The sequence below is a fragment of the Microcaecilia unicolor genome, chromosome 3, assembly GCF_901765095.1.
Source record: "Microcaecilia unicolor chromosome 3, aMicUni1.1, whole genome shotgun sequence".
NCBI classification, from domain to species: domain Eukaryota; kingdom Metazoa; phylum Chordata; class Amphibia; order Gymnophiona; family Siphonopidae; genus Microcaecilia; species Microcaecilia unicolor.
In genome coordinates, this window is record NC_044033.1 from 126,066,256 (window position 1) to 126,081,968 (window position 15,713).

Consider the following 15,713-nt stretch of genomic DNA (forward strand, 5'->3'; position numbering starts at 1 on the left):
ATGTCATACAGGCAGGCTGATACTTTGGCCTGGATTTTGGCTGAGATTTCTGGTGTGGAGAGGTAGATCTGGGAGTCATCAGCGTAAAGATGATACTGAAAACCATGGGATGAGATAAGAGTACCAAGGGAAGAAGTATAGATGGAGAAAAGAAGAGGTCCCAGGACAGATCCCTGAGGTACACCAACTGACAGTGGGATAGAGGTAGAGGAGGATCCACTAGAGTATACACTAAAGGTACGCTGGGAGAGATAAGAAGAAAACCAGGAAAGACAGAGCCCTGAAATCCAAGTGAGGACAGCGTATCAAGGAGTAGGCTGTGATCAACAGTGTCAAAAGCAGCAGATAGATCGAGAAGGATGAGTATAGAATAGAGACCTTTGGATCTGGCCAGGAACAGATCATTGGAGACTTAGCAAGCGCTATTTCAGTTGAATGAAGGGAGCGAAAGCCAGATTGAAGTGGATCAAGAATAGCTTGAGATGAAAGAAAGTCAAGGCAACGGCGGTGAACAGCACGTTCAAGTATCTTGGATAGGAAAGGGAGGAGGGAGATGGGGCGATAGTTGGAAGGACAGGTAGGGTCTAATGAAGGTTTTTTAAGGAGTGGCGTGACTGCGGCATGTTTGAAGGCATCAGGAACAGTCGCAGTGAAAAGTGAAAGATTGAGGATATGACAGATAAAAGGGATGACAGTAGGAGAGATAAGTGTTAAGTAGATGGGTGGGAATAGGATCAGAGGAACAGGTAGTTAGTTTCGAGGAGGAAAGAAGATGTGCAGTTTCCTCTTCAGTGATTTCAGAAAAGGAAGAAAAGGAGGCAGGGGTTGGAGGGTTGAGAGAATGGACTAAGGGAAGGAGAGGTGGAGGTGACCTGGTTGAGAATTCAAGTTTAATCTTGTCAACCTTATAATGAAAGAACTCAGCCAGAGTCTGGGGGGAAAGTGAAGGGGGGGTTGGAGGTGAAGGCACTTTGAAGAGAGAGTTCAGTGTGGCAAAGAGACGTCCAGGGTTTGAGCCAAGAGAATTTGTCAACTGGATGTAATAGTCCTGTTTGGCAAGTAAAAGAGCAGACTGGAAGGAGGTCAGCAAGAATTTGAAATGTATGAAGTCAGCATAGGCACGGGATTTCAGCCAAAGCGTTTGGCAGAACGGGCACAGGCACAGATTTAAGTCTGCAATACCTAGTTGGTACAAGTGCAGTACATTTATAAAACTTGCATTGTTCAGCATTTCCTTGTTCTGAAGAAACAATTTTGAATACTTTTCTTTCAGTTCTAATTTCTGTACTTTAAATGTTGATTTTCTAAAATATGAAAATAACTAAGCTGATTGCATTTTATTCACTCATATATTCCTAGCAGATTATTTCAATTAATTTAGTAGTTTATTGCATTTGAATAAAAAAATAGTCTGTTTTTAACTTCTGTAGCGATTTGATTAAGCAGGTTTCCAGATTTTTCTTGTACCACCATTATATATTCCAGTCCATACAGTACTACATTTTTAGGCATGTTTTGCTTCAGCAAGAGTGCCTTGTTGGCAGTCTGACCATCTGTCTGTCAATCCATACGCATTAACTCGTGTGCATGTGCAGCTGCACAGCAAACAGAGGAGACAGAGACAGCTGCAAAGTTTAGCAACAGCAGCTTCTGATCTCACTGTGGTCACTGCATCTCAAAAAAGATACAGTGGAATTAGAAAATATACAGAGAATGGCAATGAAAATGATAAAGGGGATAGGACAACTGTCCCTGACTCCTTCAAGCACGCCGTAGTCACACCACTCCTCAAAAAACCATCACTAGACCCTACCTGTCCCTCCAACTACCGCCCCCATCTCCCTCCTACCCTTCCTCTCCAAGATACTCAAACGCGCCGTTCACAGCCGCTGCCTTGATTTTCTCTCCTCTCATGCCATCCTCGATCCGCTTCAATCCGGTTTTCGCCCTCTACACGCGACAGAAACGGCACTCAGTAAAGTCTGTAATGACCTGTTCCTTGCCAAATCCAAAGGTCACTACTCCATCCTCATCCTCCTCGACCCATCCGCCGCTTTTGGCACTGTCAATCATGATTTACTTCTTGCCACACTGTCCTCATTTGGGTTCCAGGGCTCTGTCCTCTCCTGGTTCTCCTCTTATCTCTCCCACCGTACCTTCAGAGTACATTCTCATGGATCTTCCTCCACCCCCATCCCGCTCTCTGTTGGAGTTCCTCAGGGATCTGTCCTTGGACCCCTTCTTTTTTCAATCTACACCTCTTCCCTGGGCTCGCTGATCTCATGTCATGGTTTCCAATATCATCTTTATGCTGACGACACCCAGCTTTATCTCTCCACACCAGACATCACTGCGGAAACCCAGGCCAAAGTATCGGCCTGCTTATCTGACATTTCTGCCTGGATGTCCAACCGCCACCTAAAACTGAATATGGCCAAGACCGAGCTTATCGTCTTTCCACCAAAACCCACTTCTCCTCTTCCTCCACTCTCTATCTCAGTCTATAACACCCTCATCCCCCCGTCTCATCTGCCCGCAACCTCGGAGTCATCTTTGACTCCTCCCTCTCCTTCTCTGCGCATATCCAGTAGATAGCCAAGACCTGTCGCTTCCTTCTCTTTAACATCAGCAAAATTCGCCCTTTCCTCTCTGAGCACACCACCCGAACTCTCATCCACTCTCTCATTACCTCTCGCCTTGACTACTGTAACCTACTCCTCACTGGCCTCCCACTTAACCATCTATCCCCCCTTCAATCGGTTCAGAACTCTGCTGCACGTCTTATATTCCGCCTGAACTGATACGCTCATATCACCCCTCTCCTCAAGTCACTTCACTGGCTTCCGATCAGGTACCGCATACAGTTCAAGCTCCTCCTTCTAACCTACAAATGCACTCAGTCTGCAGCCCCTCATTACCTCTCTACCCTCATGTCCCTTACGTTCCCACCTGAAACCTCCGCTCACAGGACAAATCCCTCCTCTCAGTACCCTTCTCCACCATCACCAACTCCAGACTCCGCCCTTTCTGCCTCGCCTCACCCTATGCTTGGAATAAACTTTCTGAGCCCTTACGCCAAGCCCCCCTCCCTGCCCATCTTCAAATCCTTGCTCAAAGCCCACCTCTTCAAGGTCGCCTTCGGGACCTAACCTTCATACCTCTATTCAGGAAATCTAGACTGCCCCTATTTGACTGACTGTACATTTGTCCTTTAGATTGTAAGCTCCTTGAGCAGGGACTGTTCTTCTATGTTAAACTGTACAGCGCTGCATAACCCTAGTAGCGCTTTAGAAATGTTAAGTAGTAGTAGTAGTAACTTCCCTATGAGGAAAGGCTAAAGCGACTAGGGCTCTTCAGCTTGGAGAAAAGACAGCTGAAGAGAGATATGATAGAGATCTATAAATTAGCGAGTGGAGTGGAACGGGTAGACGTGAATCACTTGTTTACTCTTTCCAAAAATACTAGGGCACAAAATAGCAAATTTAAAATGAATTGGAGAAAATATTTCTTCACTCAATGTGTAATTAAACTCTGGAACTCATTGCCAGAGAATGCAGTAAAAGCAGTTAGCTTAACAGGGTTTAAAAAATGTTTGGATAGCTTCCTAAAAGAAAAGTCCATAAGCCATTATTAAAACGGACTTGGGAAAAATCCACTGCTTATTTGTAAGATAAGAAGCATAAAATGGATTGTACTGTTTTGGGATCTTGCCAGGTACTTATAACCTGGATTGGCCACTGCTGGAAACAGGATCCTGGGCTTGATGGACCTTCGGTCTGTCCCAGTATGGCAATACTACTACTACTACTACTTGACATTTCTAAAGCGCTACTAGGGTTACGCAGCGCTGTACAATTTAACATAGAAGGACAGTCCCTGCTCAAAGGAGCTTACAATCTAAAGGCAATACTTATGTTCTTATAACAGGCAGATGAAGGATATTAATAACAGCAAGAAAAGGAAGCCAGATACAATAATAATGGAAGAAAGAATGGATCCCGAGCTGGCTTGCATTCACTTTTTTCCACTATCACTATTGCTTCACACTTTTTCCATCCTTGACTTTAGGAGATGGGCCATCACCACCATCCTTCCGTAGGAGTCAAAAGGGAGCACAACATAAAACAGAGCAGAAGCAGTTCAATGTATATGTTATTTTTAAAAATATCTTATGTACCACCTGCAAGCCCAAAAGCTATTGAATCAGTTGCAAAACTCCCTGAATCTGATAGCCTATGGAGGAAGGTAAGAAGAGAGAAAAAGAGCTACAGCATAACAAAGTGAACATCTAGCAAGTAGTAAAGAGAGAGAGATGGAGAGAGTGGGGGGGAACAGGAGACAAGTAGATACGAGGTAAAGGCAGGAAGGCTGGTGTTGGAGGGTAAAAGTGGTAGGGATGACAATTAATCCTTTGGGAACTTCTCTAGCAAAAAAAGTTTTCTTCATCTGCATCTTGAGTAACAGCTTTTTTATTTTAGTGTAAATTATTAATTATGTGCATTAACTATATTGTATTAACTTTATAAAAGCATATGCAGCATTTTAGAATACTGTGGGCAGAATGTTTTAATTTTGGCACACAGTTTACCTAAGCAGAGGCCATTTGCCCCAACTGTGCTACTTCAACAACATTCTTGGGTCTTGATCACCCAATGTGTGAAACAGTACAAGCTAGGTTTATAGTGCTACAGTGTTATCAGTCTTCCTTAATCTGCTTGTTAGAAAACTAATTGTAAAAAATGCACACGCACCTTCAGGTTAGTGATGGTTGTTTTCTTTCCTTCCATGTCAATAATAAATTTAGCCTCTAAATCTTTCTCTCTGTAAATACAAATGGAAAAAAAACTTTATCAACAGATCTTTAACTAATAACTATCAGTACTATTTTTCAAACAAGTTTGATCAGCCTAAACTGGATTATTTTTTAATCACTCATCATACAATTAAAGAAGCTAAAAGGTCTTTCTCTGAAAGGCCGAGCTCTAGTCACATAGATAACAGAACAACACACTGGAGATTATAAAGGAAGGAGATCTTGTGACTGGAAATAAAAAGGCCAGAATTACAATTCAAATAATTGGCGTTAAATTAGATCTTAATGAAAATATGTATTAAGAATTACAGAAATGCAATTTTTGTGTCATTACCATTTAAATTCAGATTGTACTGTCATGCAATTTTTTTCAACAACATAATGGCATTTAAAGGAAATTTTATCATGAGAGAGATCTATGTAAAACACACACCGTATTTTCGCATATATACAAGCCATGGCTAATACTTGGTTTTGCATTCTGACAAGAGGGACCACGAATACATGGATGCAGTTTATATCAATTCATGTTTACATAAATGTATAATTATGCTCTTTGCAGGAAGCTATAAGCCCAAGTACCAGATCTACTTTTGTCAAATGAAACATATCAACTCAATACAGTACATAATGTATAATTGTAACTAGAAGAAAACTTATACAAAATCATATCAACCTGACTCTAGCACTTAAGTATAATTTATCTGGAAATTCACTGAAAAACAATAAAGTGTTCCTAATAATTTACTGTACAGTTAATATTTTTCTGCTGTGTCCAGCACTGGATAAATTTGAAGACACTCCAATATACTTGAACAACATTATTTCAAAGATTGACTTATGGGCCCACAATAATTTCTTGAGATTGCTTTTACTAAGCCGCGAAAGCATCTATGTGCGCCCAACATGCACCAAAATGGAGTTACCGCAAAGCTACCATGTGGCCCTTGCAGTAATTTCATTTTTGGCGCACGTCCGCTACGTGCGCCTGAAAATTGTTTTTTTACACGCTTCGGCTATGTGCACCAAGTGGCATTTGGCGCGCGTAGTTAATTACAGCCCGGTTATTGTGCGAGACTTTACTGCTAGGTCAATGGTTGGCAGTAAGATCTCAGACACAAAATGGATGCGTGGCAATTTTGATTTTGCCGCACGTCCATTTCGGCAAAATTTTTAAAAATTTGCTTTTTTACAGGTGCGCTGAAAATGGATTGGCACATGCCCAAAACCCACGCCTACACTACTTACTGCAAGCCATTTTTCAGTGTGCCTTAGTAAAAGGACCCCAAAGATAATTTGGTTTTGTGATTCTCTGGAACTAGGTTGCCAGAGGATGTGGTATCAGCGGTTAGTGTATCTGGGTTTAAAAAAATGTTTGGACAAGTTCCTGGAGGAAAACTCCATGTTATTGAGATAAACATGGGTAAAGCCACTGCTTGTCCGTGGGATCAGTAGCATGAATCCTGCTACTATTTAGAATTCTGTCAGGTACTTGTGACCTGAATTGGTCACTGTTGGAAGCAGAATACTGGGCTAGATTTCTGTCATGAATCTCTATCAAAGAAAGAGTTAGGGGGCCCTTTTACTAAGGCACACTGAAAAGTGGCCTGCGCTGGTGTAGGTGCGTGTTTTGGACGCGAGCAGGTCAATTTTTCAGTGCTCCTGGAAAAAAGGTTGGTTTTTTTTGTGGCCGAAAATAGATATATGGCAAAATTAAAACCAGCGTGCATCCCTTTTGGCCTGAGACCTTACCGCCACCCACAGACTTAGCGGTAAGGTCTCACTTGCTAACCAGCCAGTAAGCAGTCAGCACACGTAAACTGCCGATTACTGTGGGTAAGCGCTACGCAGTAGAAAATATAAACTATTTTCTACTGCGTGTTCTGGGAACACGGCAAAAATGGAATTACAGTCCGGGGCACGCAGTAGCCGGGCAATAGTTCCAATTTGGCACAAGTTGGATGTGCATAGGCGCCTATGTGCCTCAGTAAAAGGACCCCAGAATTATTTTCTGTGAAACGTTTAAAGATTGAGGATAAGTCTAGAATTTTAGGAGTCATTTGAAACCCAGATAAATGACTTGACTAAAAAATTATTTTTCAAGTTAAGACATCTAAAGGCAATTTGCTCATCGCTGAGTTTCCAAAGTTTAAGAAGCATTGTAGAATTAATTTTGCTTTTTTTATTTAGATGTTAAATTACAGAAAAAAATTACAATTACTGCAAAATATCTCAAGCTCGAGTTCAGATATACAGGAGGGTTTTAAAAGTAGTTTGACTGCGGACTTCAACCTTCTACCGCTCAAGGTTGATGTTCAACTGTTGGAACAGTTTTTAAGCAGTATGCATCATAATGGTATGGTTCATCGAAATGGATGAATGAATGTCATCATTTGGAAAATTGGATGTGTTGAAGGTTTTGATACGAACAGAAAGACTGAAAATAATGAACATCCAATCATTTGCATAATTATGACTGCATTACTGCACTACTACAAGAGGATTTAACCATCTCAGCAGTTGAGTTAAGAATGACATATATTTTTATGTGGTTTGAGAAGTGGAAAGTTGCAGAAGTATAAATATAGAATGTATTAGGTACGATTATATTTTAAGTAATTTATATGACTAATAAAGAATTATTATTGGAGTGAGAAAGTGGTTTTTAGTGTTGATAACTAATATGCACGAGATCTATTTGAATACAATGGAGGCAGAGCATGCAAATAGATCTCATGCATATTCGTTCATAAAATCCTGAAAACCCTACTGGGCTACAGCCCTCGAGAACTGAGGTTGCCCACCCCTGGTGTAGAACATTTACAGAAACACTGTATATTAAGCATATTCAAGTTAAAGTAATCTTTTTATTAAATACATAAAACAAAAAACATCTTTGCCACTTATATTAAGCATTATTATACCTAATACTCAAGACACAACGAATGTGGGCTTCCATGTATATATTGTTCTTTTCGTTTGTGCATGGGTGAGAACTACTATACAAAAATCACACTAATGAAAGCTCAACTGCACTACTTATCACTGTGCTGAGTTATAATTATTGGTCCTAATGCCCAGTGCAATTTAAGATTACCTCAACTACACAGAAATGGTTGTGTGTATATTTATTATTTTTTGTATTTATAAAGTTTACAAAAACAATCAAGATAATCCTAGCCAAACAAAGGTTCCTCATTAAGCAAGTTATACAAAACAAAAAAAAAGGGCCCTGTTTACTAAGCTGCACTAGAGGCACGCTAGTGTATTTAGCGTGTGCTAAATGCTAGAGACACACATAGGAATATATGGGTTTCTCTAGCGTTTATCGCACACTAATTTTAGCCTACACTAAAAATGCTAGTGCACCTTAGTAAACGGGGCCCTAAGTCTAAGTAAAATATTTATACCAATGATGAACCATGGCTCAAAATACTAAAGAAATATTTTGGAGGCAAAGAGGGGACAAAGAAACTACTAGTTAACAGGAGACAATACACTTGCACATAAGGAAAAAATAGTAAATTTCTTATGACAAACTGCCAGCTATAACTAAATGCGAGACTTTTATGCCAAACTGGAGAATAGTGAGGAAGCCAAAATGGGAACAGGAGGCTTCCTTGAATCTACATAAGAACATAAGTACTGTCATACTGGGACAGATCGAAGGTCCATCAAGCCCAGCATCTTAACAGTGGCCAATTCTGGTCACAAGTACCTGGCAAGATTCCAAAAAAGTACAATACATTTTATGCTGCTTATATCCTAGAAATAAGCAGTGGATTTTCCCCAAGTCCATTTTAATAACGGTCTATGGACTTTTCCTGTAGGAAGTCATCCAAACCTTTTTTAAACCTGCTAATTACTTTTACTACATTCTCTGGCAACGAATTCCAGAGTTTAATTACACATTGTGTGAATCAAACAAAATAAAACATGGAAAAGAAAATAAGATGATACCTTTTTTATTGGACATAACTTAATACATTTCTTGATTAGCTTTCGAAGGTTGCCCTTCTTCGTCAGATCGGAAATAAGCAAATGTGCTAGCTGACAGTGTATATAAGTGAAAACATTCAAGCATTACTATGACAGTCTGACAGGGTGGGAGGATGGGGGTGGGTAGGAGGTATGCATGGGGACATCAAAGCATACCATTGATATTCTAACAGGATGGGTGTGGATAAGTGAGGGGTGGGGTGATCAACAGAGACATACAGCTTTATGGTTTATAATGGGCTAAGAACCCCAGATCCTTGTTAAGTCCTTTCTGTTGGGTGTTAAAATATTCAATCATTCTGACTTAAAAAGGTCTTACGTTCTTGTATGGTTTTAAAGTTACCATTCAGGATTCTCTCTGTGAAGTCACTGGTACAGTGTCCTGGTCCTGTAAAATGTTGACCAACTGGTGTGGGAACCCTACTGGCACCAGCATTGTTCATGTGATGTCTATGTAAATTGAATCTTGTCTTAAGCATCTGGCCTGTTTCTCCAATATAGCATCCTTCGTTACATTTTTTACACTGAATGATATATACCACATTGGAAGATGAGCAAGTGAAAGATCCCTTTATGTTGAATATCTTTCCTTTGTGGATGACTTTGAGGTCCTGTGAAATATTTTGGCATAGTTTGCAACTGGATAAATTACAGGGAAGTGTGCCCTTCTGTTCCTTTTCAGTCTGTGATGGAAGTTTACTTCTGATTAGCTTGTGTTTTAAGTTGGGTGGCTGTCGGAAGGCCAGTACTGGTGGGGATGGGAATATCTCTTTCAGTAATTCATCCTCCTGGAGTATAGGTTGTAGATCTCTTATGATTTTCCTCAGTTTTTCCAGCTCTGGATTGTATGTCACTACAAGGGGGATTCTGTCTGTGGATTTTTTCTCCTTGTACTATAGCAGATTCTCCCTGGGTGTTTTGAGGGAGGAGGCAATATTCTTGGAGATTATTTTGGGGTTATAGCCTTTCTGTTTGAAGGATGCAGTCAGGCTTTTAAGGTGTCTGTCTCTGTCCTCTGGGTCAGAGCAGATCCGGTGGTATCTTGTGGCTTGGCTGTAAATGATGGATCTTTTTGTATATGAAGGATGGAAGCTGGAGTTGTGGAGGTAGCTGCATCTGTCTGTGGGTTTCTTGTATATAGATGTTTGTATACAGCCATCACTGAATGAGACTGTGGTGTCCAAAAAATTGACTTTTTCTGGGGAGTAGTCAATTTTGAATCTGATTGTAGGATGGTATGTATTGAAGGCAGAATAAAATTGTTTCAGAGTTTCTTCACCCTCCGTCCAAATCATTAAAATGTCATCGATGTACCGGTAGTATTTTAGAGGTTTGGTCTGGTGTGTATTCAGAAATGTCTCTTCCAGCTCAGCCATAAAAAGGTTGGCATATTGGGGTGCTGTCCTGGTGCCCATCGCAGTGCCCATTATTTGTAGATAGATAGACATAAAGCTGTATGTCTCTGTTGATCACCCCACCCCACCCCTCACCTATCCACACCCATCCTGTTAGAATACCAATGATATGCTTTGATGTCCCCATGCATACCTCCTACCCACCCCCATCCTCCCACCCTGTCAGACTGTCATAGTAATGCTTGAATGTTTTCACTTATATACACTGTCAGCTAGCACATTTGCTTATTTCCGATCTGACGAAGAAGGGCAACCTTCTAAAGCTAATCAAGAACTGAATTAAGTTATGTCCAATAAAAAAGGTATCATCGTATTTTCTTTTCCATGTTTTATTTTGTTTGATTTCTATTGATAACCTTAAGAGTGGACTAACATGGCTACCACACTCCTCTACATTGTGTGAAGAAACATTTTCTCCGATTCATTTTCAATTTACTAGTTTGTAGCTTAATCACATGCCCCCTAGTCCTAGTATTTTTGGAAAGAGTAAACAAATCGATTCATGTCTACCTGTTCCATTCCACTCATTATTTTATAGACCTCTATCATATCTCCCCTCAGGAAAGGCTAAAGCACCTAGGGCTCTTTAGTTTCAAGAAGAGACAGCTGAGGGGAGATATGATAGAGGTCTATAAAATACTGAGTGGAGTGGAACGGGAAGAGCTAAATCACTTGGTTTACTCTTTCCAAAAATACTAGGATTAGGGAGCATGCAATGAAGCTACTAAATTTAAAACAAACCAAAGAAAATATTTCTTCTCTCAATGTGTAATTAAAACTCTAGAATTCATTGGCAGAGAATGTGGTAAAAGCAGTTAGCTTAGTAGGGTTTTAAAAAGATTTGGATAATCTCCTAATAGAAAAGTCCATAAGCCATTATGAAGATGGACTTGGGAAAATCCATTGTTTATTTCTAGGATAAGCAGCATAAAATCTGTTTTACTCTTTTGGGATCTTGCCAGGTGCTTGTGACCTACATTGGCCACTGTTGGAAACAGGATGCTGGGCTTGAGGGATCTTCGTTTTTTCCCAGTATGGCAATGCTTATGTTATTTATTTATTTATTTTAAAAATGTATATACCACCTGTAACTAGGTGGTTTCCATTAAAAAACATATATAATATATAAAACAACACTACACTAATAAGTATATTATCTTTGCAGAATCAAGAATTTAGAGTTTTAATAAAGACTATAAATGGGATATATTATATGATTTATACAGTAACCTCTCAGTAGCCCATAAATTATTTGGGAATGCACCTCTATTTTCAGCGAGAACAAACAACATGGGCTCTTCTATCACTATAATACACATAGATATGGAAGGAGGGATAACCTTTAGTAATGCGGGCGGCATGCAGATCAGAAACCACTGTAGTATAGACTATAGAAAAAAATAAATAGTATGTTTGCAATATCTTATACAAATGATTATAGAAACAGCGTGGCATCTTTGTTAGAGTTTTTATACCTCTCGAGATTTAGATATATTCACAAATTAGTTTGGTATCCAAGGAAAATTAGATTTCATATCACATACGAAAAGAAATGTTAAAATATGTTAATACAGTACGTTGTGCACAAGTTGATCACAAATAATGCACTATATTTTTGTAATACAGCAGGTGTCACCTTAACTATAAGCAATATTCTCATTGCATTAACGTGGTATATAGCACAACAGCAGTTGTCAATCATTTCGGTGAGGAAGAACTGAGATAAAATGGCAGCACCGAGCACCTCAGCATTTTTGGTCTCTGAAGGATGACTGCCAATTTGCCTGTGTTCTATTTCTACATCAGAGATAAAAGAATTGAATTAAGAGGTGTTTTCAGTAGTATAGCATACACTAGGTGGCCTGAGGTTTGCAATTGCTCTGTAATTGTTAGTGTTTTTGTTAACAATGTTTTTAATAAGTAATGTGTTTAAGAGCAGTGTGGGTTTTAAGACCATTTTTTTGAGGGATTGTATATGGAGAAATTATTATTTACCTAATCATTTTCTTTCCTTTAGTCTTATCAGACCAGTCCAGAACTATTGGGTTACACCCATCAACCAGCGGATGGAAAGACAAAAAGTAGCAGTGTGAGTCACCCTTTAAGGGCACTATCCAGCTTATTTTTGAAAGAGAAAAACGCCTATAGTGCGACCTAAATCGGGAGATAGACGTTTGTCTCGCAAAGGCGCCCAAATTGGTATTATCGAAAGCCGATTTTGGGCATTTCCAACTGCACTCCATCGCGGAAACGAATAAAGTTGATGGGGGGCGTGTCGGAAGCGTGGTGGAGGCGGAACTGGGGCGTGGTTATCAGCCGAGGAGAGATGGGCGTCTTTAGCTGATAATCGAAAAAAAAGGCGTTTTTACCGCGATTTTGAGTCACTTTTTTTGGGACCCTTTTTTTCACGAACAAGTCCCAAAAAAGTGCTCCAACTGCCCAGATGACCACTGGAGGGAATCAGGGATGACCTCCCCAGATTCCTCCAGTGGTCACTAACCCCCTTCCCACCAAAAAAACCCACTTTAAAAACTTTTTTTCCAGCCTGTATGCCAGCCTCAAATGCCTTACCCACCTCCATGACAGCAGAATGTGTTTAATCCTGTCACAGCCTTTCCCTGGGTCAGATGTGGCTCTCGGGTGCAGTACAGGGTCACATCAGCATTGCATTGTGGTGGGTGTAGGGTATTGGGCTCCGTGATTTCATTAGCTTGTGTTACAGTCTCACGATGTTGGTAGTTGGTAGGCTCTTCTCCCATGGTGCTTTTCCCCCTGTCTACTGGGTCAGAGTGTGCCCTGTTGTGTTTCCTGTTGTAGTCCATGCGGTAGTGGCCATTTTTGTAAGCCAGTTTTAGTTCCCTTTCCTGTGTTAGCCACGTTACAGAACTTAGTTCTTACCTTGAATGTGGCTGAAAGAGGGCATTGTACAGCATTCTGCCAGCTCTGACCTACTGCTAATCTCAGTACCAGGGAGACTCGTTGCCAGTGGGGCACAACCTCTGATCTGCAGTTAACTGTGAGTAAAGGCGGTTATTCCAATAAAGGAAGTTTTTGGAGAGATTAGTCTTCAGGTGTCAACTGGTATACCAATGTTATATAGCAGCAACCAGTCCTAGAGGCCTGCGTGTATGCAAGTCTCTGGAGCACTTTTAGTGGGTACCGCAGTGCACTTCAGCCAGGTGGACCCAGGCCCATCCCCCCCCCCCACCTGCAACACTTGTGCTGGTAAATGGGAGGCCTCCAAACCCACTGTACCCACATGTAGGTGCCCCCTTCACCCCTAAGAGCTATGGTAGTGTTGTACATTTGTGGGTAGTGGGTTTTGGGGGAGGGGGGTTAGGAGCTCAGCACCCGTGGTAAGGGAGCTATGCATGTGGGAGCTTTTTCTGAAGTCCACCGCACTGACCTAGGGTGCCCAGTTGGTGTCCTGGCATATCAGGGGGGCGAGTGTACTACGAATCCTGGCCCCTCCCACGACTAAATGGCTCAGATTAGGACGTTTTTGAGCTGGGCGTTTTTAGTTTCCATTATCACTAAAAAAAACAAACGCCCAGCTCAAAAACGTCCATTTTTTCGAAAATACGGTTCGGCCCGCCCCTTCACGAACCCGTTCTCGGAGATAAACGCCCATGGAGATAGGCGTTTCCGTTCGATTATGTCCCTCCACGTAACCTTAGAATGCTCAGTATTTCAGGTGACCAAGCAAAAGTGCTCATGTTCAGCACTTCCGGCATGCCCATCTATTATCTGCACCAAGAAGTTTACCATGAAGGTACTGCTGTATTCTGACACACAGTTCACCAACTTGGTCAGGAGCTGCGCTGAAAATCTACTAAGAGGCATTATAAAATAGAAGTACTTCTATTTTATAATGCCTCTTAGTAGATTTTCAAACTGAGGAATGATAAAATAGGAGAAAATTTCAGAATGGAAGCATGTCCATTAATATTAAAGTAGGGAGGGGTTCTGGGCTGGGCTGGTTGGACTAAAGGAAAGAAAATTTAAGACAATTTCTCCTTCGTGTCCATATGAGACCACTCCAGAATCAGCGGAATGTAGCAAAGCAGTCCTCAATGTGGGCGAGGAAAGAGAAGAATTACCCAAAAAGCCTGTATTACATAAGATGAAAAGCAGAAATAGGTGTTTTAGAGCTGGAATACCCTAGAAGCTAACTTAATGGTTGACAGTATCAGGTAAGGAGAAAACTAAACTTGCAATAGATATTGGAAGGGAAGGAATGTAACAGAAGAAAAGCACACCAAATAAAACTATAAACGAAGATACATACCTGTAGCAGGTATTCTCCGAGGACAGCAGGCTGATTGTTCTCACATGTGGGTCGACGCCAGCGTCAGCCCAGGAATCGGCATTTTGCAAGCAAAATATAAAAAACGTTTTGCCAGATTCTTCTGGCGCGCATGCACGAACCGATTTCCCGCCCGTAGCACGAATGCATTCCTCAGTTAAATGAAAAGCATAAAGAGAGACAAATCAACTCCAAAGGGGAGGTGGACAGGTTTGTGAGAACAATCAGACGCTGTCCTCGGAGAATACCTGTTACAGGTATGTATCTTCGCTTTCTCCGAGGACAAGCAGGCTGCTTGTTCTCACATGTGGGGTATCCCTAGCATCCAGGCTCACTCAAAACAATAAACATTGATCAATTGGGCCTCGCAACAGCAAGGACATATCACAGATTGACCTGAAACCATAAACAACTAACTGAGAGGGCAGCCTGGAACAGAACAAAAATGGGTCTAGGGGGGAGGAGTTGGATTCTAAACCCCAAACAGATTCTGCAGCACCGACTACCCAAACCGACTGTCGCGTCAGGTATCCTGCTGAAAGCAGTAGTGAGATGTGAATGTGTGGAATGATGACCATGTTTCTGCCTTGCAAATCTCCTCAATGGAGGCTGACTTTAAGTGAGCCACTGACGCTGCCATGGCTCTAACATTGTGAGCCGTGACATGGCCCTCCAGAGTCAGCCCAGCTTGGGTGTAAGTGAAGGAAATGCAATCTGCTAACCAATTGGAGATTGTGCGTTTTCCAATGGCGTCTCCCCTCCTGTTGGGATCAAAAGAAACAAACAACTGGGCGAATTGCCTAAAGGGCTTTGTCCACTCCACATAAAAGGCCAATGCTTTCTTGCAGTACAAGGTGTACAAACTGCTTTCGCCAGGACGGGTATGAGGACGGGGAAAGAATGTTGGCAAGACAACTGACTGGTTCGGAACTCCGACACCACCTTTGGCAGAAACTTAGGGTGCGTGCGGAGGACTACTCTGTTGTGATGAAACTTGATATAAGGAGCATGCACTACCAGGGCCTGAAGCTCCCTGACCCTACGAGCTGAAGTAACAGTCACCAAGAAAATGACCTTCCAGGTCAAATACTTCAGATGGCAGGAATTCAGTGGTTCAAAAGGAGCTTTCATCAGCTGAGTGAGAACGACGTTGAGATCCCATGACACTGGTAGAGGTTTG

The 15,713-nt window shown here is 41.4% G+C and overlaps 1 protein-coding gene across 1 annotated transcript in view; it reads right to left on the reverse strand.

The window, feature by feature from the left end:
- Nucleotides 1-15,713, reverse strand: part of KIF16B (kinesin family member 16B) — a 382,671-nt gene that overhangs the window by 313,443 nt on the left and 53,515 nt on the right. The window contains 1 exon segment of the mRNA XM_030196349.1: nucleotides 4,752-4,821. Coding sequence (XP_030052209.1) covers nucleotides 4,752-4,821 — 70 coding nt within the window.